Genomic DNA, 9,962 nt, shown 5'->3' on the forward strand with positions numbered 1-9,962 from the left:
GGCTCGTTGTAATGCTCCACTATTGACATGTTTGAGTTGTTAATAAAACCAATATTCTTTTCTTTTTTCTCATCGTAGTTCAGGGTATTTACTCAAACTATCTTCAAGGACAAAAAAAGCCTTTTTACCATAAATAGAGTAGGTAACTCTGGGGTGTCTGTGGTTTAGCAAATTTAAAATATGTGATTTCAGAATCAAAGCAAGATTGAAAGCAGTGCAGAAGAACATTTTACACAACAAAGAGGTACACTACTTCAAGGTAAATTTGTTCTTTAAGGTAACATGATAAAACTCAAAGTTGTGTTGTTTTAATTAGCAGTGAATTGATTAGGAAGACAAGTCAGAAATGTTAAGCTGCAGATACTTTTATTGTGTTCATTGAAAAATAGACATACTGTATGTATAGACATACATATATATATATATATATACGTATTTATTTATTTTCTTTTTTCTTTTTTTCTTTATCCAATCCAAACTCCAGCACAGTCACTTTTTCATTTAACGGTAGAATCCACTGTTACTGTTACATCAGGACATTTACAATGGGGACCCATTTTTCTTTGATGATCAGATTAAAAGCAAAAACAACCAAAGAAAAATATTTGTGAATATTTAATTGTGATGCAGAACTCAACTTTTGTCAATGTCAGGAAAGAAAAAAATTGCACAAATCACAGCATGAAGAACTACAGGTCAGCACATCTATCGATCACTTAATAACAACCCCAGTAACACCGGAGATTGGCTTTTTATATTTACTATTGGTTTGCAGCTTAACAGTGATTTAACTTTTTTTTAAATCATTATTCATAATGTGCCGTTCTTCATAGTTAGAGCTACGTGTTTCTCTTGTATCTGAGACCAAATGTGTGAAAATGACATCACTGAATTATTAAAAGAAAAAGTAGAGCAACAAAAAAAAGTGGTTGTTAGAATAATAGTAAAAGGCCAACTTACATTAGTTACAACATTGCACCCCAGCATAGCATTCATCAATTTATTCAATAAGAATATGGCATTGATGTGGCGTGGATTTATAGAGGAGATATTGATTGGAAGGGTTCTGCAACATGAATGTCGCAGTGCATGTAGGTTGATTGCACTTGTTCAGTGAGTATGACAAAACATTTTATAACCAAGAAAATGTTGTCACAGTCAGTGGATTAAAAGTATCAAGAATAAAACTTTAAACATAATAGTCTGAATAATAATAAAAATACATTTAAAATAATCTAAGTAAGACAGCATAAGAGGTTAAATAGCAGCATAGTGTGCATGTAAGTTAAAGTGTATAAAATGAATTAAAAAAAAAAAATTCCACACTCAACATCTGTTTTACACAAGTGAATATGAAACCAGCAAATAAGAACTTTTCAGTATTTGTTGGCATATGTTTGTAGTTTCAAGTTTTTGTAAGAGCACAGGGAGGCAGTTATTATATCTATAGCATTTGAAGATCTAAACAGACTGAGCACAATGAGTGCTGCGCTGTCAAATAGAATGTAGCTGATGCGATCTCACTGGAGAGCAGGTCATGCGCCCCTCACACCTCGTTATGTAACATCTCTGTCACGTTGCTGCCTCCCTTTGCACCATTTCACCACGCATCACCTGCACTCATGACAACTAGCTGAGATCCTTTTGATTTAAAGGATTGCTAAAATGCTTGGGTGGATAGGTGTGTGGTCTACCGGCTATTCTTTGTTACAGCTAGTGAAACGAGGGTAATCACGTCTAGAAACTCAAGAGAATTAAAACAAGACTCCATCATGAACGTCTTATTGTGTCATCTTGAAGGTAATCCCTAGATAATCACAGACAGTGTTGTTCTGAATGGTCTGGTTCGATGTACCTCCCATCCATCTGTGCCGTCTCTTCTATCGATCTTGTCTGAAAACTCACTGAAGGTTACAGGCCTAATAAGGCAGAAGAAAATGTCAGCGTGAAATCAACCCTTTAAGGTCTCTCCTAATCTTTGCAGATGATCTGTAAACTTCAAGCAAAGTATCTTCTAAGCCTCCTCTTTTCTTTTATGGGCATGTAAACAAAACTAAAAAGAAGTTAAATCAGCACACGGATTCGTATCATCCAGATTTGATTGACAGCTCTAACTGTGGTTGTTTTTTGAATACACACATACACAAGATAAAAAGAGTATTCAGTCCATAAAGATGCATTCTCTGATCTTCTACACAGAGATAATTGCTGATGTGCTCATGGCTCATTTTGATCATTTCTGTGAATGGAGCCAATCAGAATTACTTCAAATGGTGCATCTGCTGCTCTACACCTCCCAGGCACATACACAGTTCTCTTTCCCCAAATGTGAATCCTCCTAACAGCAAAACACTTTAACTATGATGTTGTTCTTTAGCTGCTGTTGTCTATTGATATCCATGTGTGGTTTGTTTTCTGGGCGTAAAGCTCAGAGCATGTGCATTGTTTAACTAAATTTGAATTTCATACTAATGATGTTCAAACAAAGTAGATAAAATTTGCTCAGCTAGATCAACTCTGTGCCGATATAACCTTAAACATGAAGCTGTAATGTCAAACAGTAAATAAAGATGAAAAACCAATCCTATTAGTCATGTGAGTTGACCTTTCAAAATGAGAGAAAATGCACACGGATCAACTTCCACACACACACTTCACACTCACACACCAGTTTGCTCTCCTGTCAATCTTCACACATATATACACACACACACACACAGATTTCTTCACTGTACGACTTCATGTGGTCTTCTGTCAGGTCTCTGACTTTGTGGTCGTTGGCTGGATGTTCTGCACTTTTGAAAGTGTGACTGGAACTCTTCCCTCTCCGGGTGTTGGTGCCCTCATTATGGGGGAACCTGGGAGAAAAGCAGTGTCTGTATGAAGGATAGTCATTCAAAACAGTAACAAATCACTTTTTGTCGGTCTCTATTTAGAGCCTGGAGTTTCTATCAGTGTCGTTTTGAAGTCAGTACAGAGTGAGAGCTTACCAACTGTTGCGTGCAGATCAGCCAACCTCTCCTTAAACTTCTGCTGCAGATAAAGCTCTTCTTTGGAGTAACTTTTAGCAAAGGCTGACAGCAGGAGACCCACAGCCATGGAGGTGCCTCCCACACAGAACAGCACCGCACCGGTCAGTTTGCAAACATCTAGTGCACGGTTGAAACTGACCGCGTGGCTGTTGAAAAATAAAGTCAATTTTTCAATTGAAACTTTTTTTTGTGCGCGTATGTGTTGCTGTTGTGTGTGTTTTCAACGTTGTAGTTATAGTTGTTTTCAATACAGTACTCTACATTAAGTTGAATACAATTTCATTGCATCTCTCACATTTATGTATAAACTGATCTCACCTGTCAACAAATAGGAGATCATCCTCGCCAAATGCTTCGATCCTGGTTGGAGTGCCATAACCCACCAACACAACTATGAGGCCCACTACTAAGATCAGACTGCCGAACACGAGACAGACCTGCAGGAGAATAATTAGTAGTGCCTTATTAAGTCAGCTCAATGATTTTAGACTGACCGCTATCTGAATTACATCCTGATATCAGCAGGTGAGATGTTGTTCTATTTGATCAGGATAAAGGGCAACCTCACCTTCCAGAGTAAAGAGCTCCACCTACTCGGTGATCTCTGAATCTGAAAATCTTCATCACGTTCCCAGATGGAAGCTGTGCATTCCTCGTAGAACTAGTTTGGAAATCAGAGACAGATCATACATTAAAAATTGAAATTAAAACCTACAAGAAATCAAATCTAAAAAATCAAAGTCTCAAAACGATATACGTTAGATGGTTACAAAACGATGCTGTGATGATAAAGGTTTTTGTGACTTGAAGATGAATGATTTCCAGAAGCCTTACTTGTTTATTTCCTTATTTGTGTAACTTTGTAAGTGTGTTGTACCTGGTGAAGGTAGGAGCGGACTCCATACTGCTGGCAGTTCCCGCTGGCTTGAGCTTGCTCACCGTAGTCCGACCCACAGATCTCTGAGCAGGAAGTCATCCTTCACATCTGTCTACCTGTTTGAGAGCACAAACACAATTATATTTGCATGAATGCATGGCTCACTCACTTGCTGCGAGAAACCACCTACACACTTTGCCGTACATTCATACATTATTATGCACAAGCATGAACCCTTACACACAAAGCCAGTGTTATATAACATCCTGCTGAAGGCATGGTTACCTCAGTACATTGAGATTAATTATGCATTCCCACTCTGTCTGCCGTTATCAAATAAAGTGTGAAATATTGTATCTGTCCTCCTCCTTGGATTCAGTTTTATATCAGCCGCATTCAGAGTGCTGACGTGTATATATTGACGTATTTCCCCGTTTGCATTTACACATCACAACATCGGATTTGTTTGATTTTGCTTTGCATCAAAACAAAGCAGTATATTTGCAGTGTGTTGTTTTATAACAATCAAAGGCAAACTGTGTAACAATGTTTGTGTTTTTGTTTTAAAGACAGGACAATAAGGTTTGCAAAATCAAGTTCTGATTAAATTTGTAAAACTTGGCATGTTCTTAAGGATCAGCAACATCCTATAGAAAGTATTATTCCCAAAGTGATGTGCTCACGTTGAACATTATATTATGTCTTTCATATTACTTTAGTGTTGTTATAAAAGGTACCCTTGCATAAAAAGAAAGAATAACATTGAAAGAATAGACAAAATCTGCTGCAGGAAATAACATTTATTACACATTATTAATTGTCTAAGTTTCCATTCTAGCTCCAGAAATCATTTCACAGCTCAGTGCCTCTGTACGAACAAACACACACCAAATCCCAACTGCTGTGTCTGAAGCCCAACAACAGTAACAGACTGGGGACATGAGTGGGAACAAAATTATTCTTGTTAGAAATTTCCTTGGAAAATCTAAACGAAAAAGTAAATCAATAATGATTTGTACCACATATATATGAAGTCAAAGTTCATACACAACAACATGTGCTGCCATGAAATGCATCACAAAAATGGACCAATAAACTTCCCTTCACAAACAAGCAGTTTTTGTTACTCATGTGGCTCACCACATTTAATCTTGTAAGAAAGGTCTCTCTCAACAAGGGCGTTGATGATTTCGTTGATGGTTTCTTAAATAAAACAGCAGCTGATATTCACATAAAATACATTAAAGAAAACATATCCAAGAAATGTCTCTGTCATTTCTGCTTTTCTATTGTTGGCAGCTATCACGACATATTCAGCTGTACCTTCTGATCCTATAGTCACCGTGGAGGAGGATGGATGACATGGGACACCCTCTATCCTTTGACCTTTGAACAAGGGTGGACCTCTGTCATTGTCACAGTGTTTGTCATCTAGCTCCTTATAGTTGTTTATATGTTGTTGTCCATAAAAAAACCCCCAATACAGTAGATGAAGAGTGCCATGTTCCTAAAAATGAGCTTCACACAGTGAACTGGAAATACCAGTGTTTCCGTCATGATGTGAATTTCAAGGGTGAAATGCAGCATTAAGAAGATGCACACAGTTCCTTTGTTCCTCATGTTAATCATATAACAGCTGATTGCTGAGGAGTCTAATGAACATCTGCTTCTGACCAGATGTTAATTATAAGTCTGTTTGTACTCAAATCAGCATCTTATTCAAGAAAGCTTGTATAAAAAAAGAGAATTAGAGACCCTTGATTAGAATCTACAACTACTTTCCATGTTATAGAGGCTCAGTTGAGGCCCATTTGTCATTTTAAACTGAACTTTAATAACTGCCACTTTAGAAAAAAAAAAAAAAAAACTTTGTTTAATTATGAAAGAAATGATTCTGATATACATGTATTTGCCTCATAAGAGTTATCATTGTCATTATCCTTGTGTGTTTCACAGAAACATCAACACACCGAAACAGACAAATCCACTGAAATGGCCATAGATGTAAAAAACAAAACAACAACAACAACAACAACAAAAAACGACATCGTATCTGACATAGGCCTATGTAATTTAAACCAATACCATTTAAAAATAATAATTTAAAAAAAAAAACAGTGGTCAAATCAGCTAAAAGCTTGCAGACTCTTATAAGGTCAGAGACATCCCCATTCATATGCATCATCTCGCATTTAGTTTTTATTTTTTAGGCTAAAAAATAAAGCGGCTATGATAAAACAGTAAACAAAATTAAAATCAGAATCTATATCACTATTAAAGTAAAACTACAAAAGAATGAAATGTATTAAGGTTGCCCCCTAACATGTCCTTTCAAAGCCGATAGCTATCCATGGTGCTGAGCGCCATTATTACATCCAGCCCTCAGCCCCAGCAGGAAAACACACAGACGTAATATGTGACGCCAGTCTGATAACAGAGCTCATCCATCCGTCCTCCCAACCCCCCCTGAGACTTACATAGACACACATGGAACGCTTTATTTTCAACGTAGAAATGTGCAGGCTTCACATGACATTTCGTCTTTATCAAGTAATTTGACGTACCTTAACCACCTGAAAATGTTATCCTCTAAATTTCTCCTGCGTGTACACACTGAAGGTGAAAGTTACGTCTCATTGGATTAAGATACCAACGCCCAGGACGCTGCTAATTAACAATAAAACGAAATAAATTAGGAACAAGGCTGCACCACAAAGTTTGAAGCAACATTTTTTTCGACATTACGTCCCTGCATGAACGCTACTTCCAGATGTGCAAGATGATATCGCGTTCAAAGATATTCCCGTTGAATGAACATAAGCGGAACATATGTGTTTCCGATTTGTTTAGGCGAAACAACCAACCCAGCTTTTGTCTGAGCTTCAATAGTACCAGGATTATTCCCAAATATGATTAAAATCGACATTTACCTGTCATTACAGCTCGGAGAGTGATCACTCGCTGCTGTTCCCTCAGCCGGGTCCCATCACTCTACGGTCACCTCTCTCTCTCTCTCTCTCTCTCTCTCTCTCTCTCTCTCTCTCTCTCTCTCTCTCTCTCTCTCGAATTCAGATTTCCATACGTCCTACTGCGCAGGCGTAACTTCCATGGCAATCTGATGATTCAATGGCGAATATAACCGGAAGACACCCATTGAAGACTGAAGTCATGTTTACATGTGAGATGGTTGGATGTTAGATAGATAGATAGATAGATAGATAGATAGATAGATAGATAGATAGATAGATAGATAGATAGATAGATAGATAGATAGATAGATGCAACATCTATTTTTAGGTATGTTAATTACTTAGACTCTTGAAATGTTAGTCACCCTCTAACACTCCTCATGAGGAGGGAATAACCTTTAGAGACAAGCCGCATCACGACTCAAATATGGTACCCTGACTGTTTATTCATTTAAGTCAATACATTTCTCTGAAGTCTCGCATAAAGTGTTAGCAAAATGTATGAAGTGGTCAACCCCTTGTAATTCCAGGCGTGAAGTACAAGCTCATGTTGTAATTTTTAGATTTAAAGATGAAAACCCCCTGTACAAACCAAAATGTGAAACAAATCAAAGTTTAGTCAGACATCAGGTTGACATTGACACTGATTCACTAGAAAGAGTTAGAACATTGCCTGGAACACACCATCACCATCAGGAAATAGGGTGGAGGCAGCATCATGTTGTGGGGATGTTTTTTTTTTTCCAGCAGGATCTGACTATGCTTTGCAAACAATGGCCAAAAATGTTAGTCTTTAGATGAGTAGAGCTGGTAGAGACATTCTCCAAAAGACTTGCAGCTGTGATTGCAGCGAAAGGTGGTTCTACAAAGTACTGACTTACTTTTGAATACTTTTGCATGCCACACTTTTCCATTTTTTTTTCTAAATCAAAAAAACATATATCAAAGGAGATGTGTCACAAAATGAGTTGAAAAACAAAGAAGGAGGACCCAATTGCAGGAACTAAAAATAAATTATTTTTACAAACAGGCCAACAAAAACTTAAATAATAAATTTAAAAAAGAAGAAAACACAGGGAGCCAGCCACAAGGAACTGGAAAAATGCAACTACAAAAGACAATGAACCGACAAAGACTGAGACTAAATAGGCACAGCCCCACCTATTAGCGTCAGAAAGAACTGTGCAAACAAATCAAGTTTAATTATGTGTCACATATTATCTCGTAAGGTGTTAGCTATGATAAGCATGTCCGTCATTTGCATCGGATTATTTCTATTTAATTTCATTTTTAACTAAAAATAAATTTGAAATACTCTGTAGTAGGTGAAATACGCTGGCCGGAGGGGCAAACGGGGCTAATACGAATGCGCAGAGTGCTTGTCTATGTAATGTAAATCTGATTAAAAATACGACAAGTGGGGCTCGCAACTCGAAACGTCATGCGTTCTTTTAGATTTGATTGGCTGATTATTCAGAAGGGACTGGCTGATTGGCTGGCTGTCTCTGACCGTATCGAGGAATTTGTCCGCAAGCGGGAGGATTTAAAAGCTAGCGAAGTTGTGAAGATAAATAAAGTGGATTTCTTATTGGAGCACAGTTTTGAAACCCTAAATTAGCAGGAGAAGTTGGAGGTAAAGTGTAATGGAGCATTCCAACCGATGGATATTGTCATCACCCAAACTGCCGGTAAAACAAATGGCGGATTTAATGTGGATTGGTTCTCAAAGGAAAAGTGGCTAACAGTTAGCACCGAGAAGAAGGCGCTCTTCTGTTTTCCGTGTTTGCTATTCGGCGAAGATGGAGTTCAAAGATTTCAAACATCTTTCTGAAAGGATCTCAAAACATGAGAGCAGCGGAAGTCAGCTGGACTGTGTGGTGAAACTGGGATTACTTGGAACAGTAAATGTGGCAGCTCAAATTGACAGCGTTGACGGGCGTTACAGGCGATCCATGGAGCAGCATAACGACAAGTGGAGGAGAACAGGTATGTGCTCGGTCGGATTATCACATGTATTAAACTTTGTGCGTTGCGGGGTCATGACGAGTTGGCGGACAGGCCTTTTTCGTTGTTTTTTTTGAGACCATGAGTGAGGGCGATTGGAGGCTTCAGAGGCAGAATGACGCTCAGCCCATATTCTCAAAGGGACATCCAGCACCATTCAAAACAAACTGTTACACTGCATGTATTAAGTGTACAGGGAGGAGATAGTCAATCAAATGGGCGAGACATCCTTTGTGCTGTACAGACTGACGAGACAACTGATGAGATGTGTCAGAGAAAGAGGGCGTGTGTGAGAGAGTGTGTTGTTTGTGTATGTAAGATTTGAAAATGCACTCTCCATAGTATTTTTTTTTTAAATCATAAATGACCTCTTTACATGTATAACATTAAAAAAAGGTTCATCAGTTCAGAGAGTAATGTCAATTTCCTTGTTTATCTTATCATAAAGGGGTTGTGCCCCACCAATTCATCACACACAGAAACGCCACTGAATAGACGTGAAGTAATTAGACACAGGTGAGACTGATGAGACAGGTGAAGACAATCAGGGTAATCGATATGAGAGGGAAACACATTTGATTTGACTTTTTTGAATTTCGAAATGTGTGAAGAAGGTGAACATTGCTTTTATACATTCTTGTATCGTGTTTGTGGAGATGATTTGCTGTTATTTGATGATGATTTAATACGAGAAATTGTAATAGTCTTATAAAACCTTGTTTATAATTAAGGAAAAGGGACGCAGATCATAGAAGTTAGCGCTGTAAGAATTTGTCTTAAACAACTTTAAACAATCTTAAACCCAGCGATTAACTCTGAACGTGATTTTGATGTTATGAAACCATCAAAGTGAAGTTTCCTGGTATCTAATAAATTCTACCTTTCATTTTAATTCACACCCCGTGGTGTGGCACTGGGGAAATATTTTAGATGAGCTTTTTGTAGTCCATTTTCTGAAAACTGTAGTTCCACCACCACGGCAGGTTAGCGTCACCGACCTCCGCCGTCGTCACATTATTATGACGTCACCTCGTGAGAGCGCGATCGGATTGTCAATACAACGCGATCGCCTTTTCCTAA

The 9,962-nt window shown here is 38.0% G+C and overlaps 1 protein-coding gene across 1 annotated transcript; it reads right to left on the reverse strand.

Moving 5' to 3' along the window:
* Positions 1-604: 604 nt before the first annotated feature.
* Positions 605-6,946, reverse strand: nrsn1 (neurensin 1). The gene is made up of 6 exons (XM_079344778.1): positions 6,840-6,946; positions 3,910-4,025; positions 3,601-3,693; positions 3,351-3,469; positions 2,991-3,178; positions 605-2,858 (listed from the first exon to the last, which is right to left on the reverse strand). The coding sequence occupies exons 2-6, from the start codon at positions 4,006-4,008 to the stop codon at positions 2,755-2,757; spliced, it is 603 nt and encodes a 200-aa protein (XP_079200904.1). The 5' UTR covers positions 4,009-4,025; positions 6,840-6,946; the 3' UTR covers positions 605-2,754.
* Between the last annotated feature and the right edge of the window lie 3,016 nt (positions 6,947-9,962).

The sequence above is a fragment of the Symphodus melops genome (assembly GCF_947650265.1).
Source record: "Symphodus melops genome assembly, chromosome: 5".
NCBI lineage: Eukaryota > Metazoa > Chordata > Actinopteri > Labriformes > Labridae > Symphodus > Symphodus melops.

Coding starts and splice junctions, on each gene's coding strand:
- nrsn1 (XM_079344778.1), bottom strand. CDS start 4,008: ATGACTTCCTGCTCAGAGATCTGTGGGTCGGACTACGGTGAGCAAGCT. Junction 3,470..3,600: donor GGAGCTCTTTACTCTGGAAG/GTGAGGTTGCCC, acceptor ATTCTCCTGCAG/GTCTGTCTCGTGTTCGGCAG. Junction 2,859..2,990: donor TGATCTGCACGCAACAGTTG/GTAAGCTCTCAC, acceptor CTTTTCTCCCAG/GTTCCCCCATAATGAGGGCA.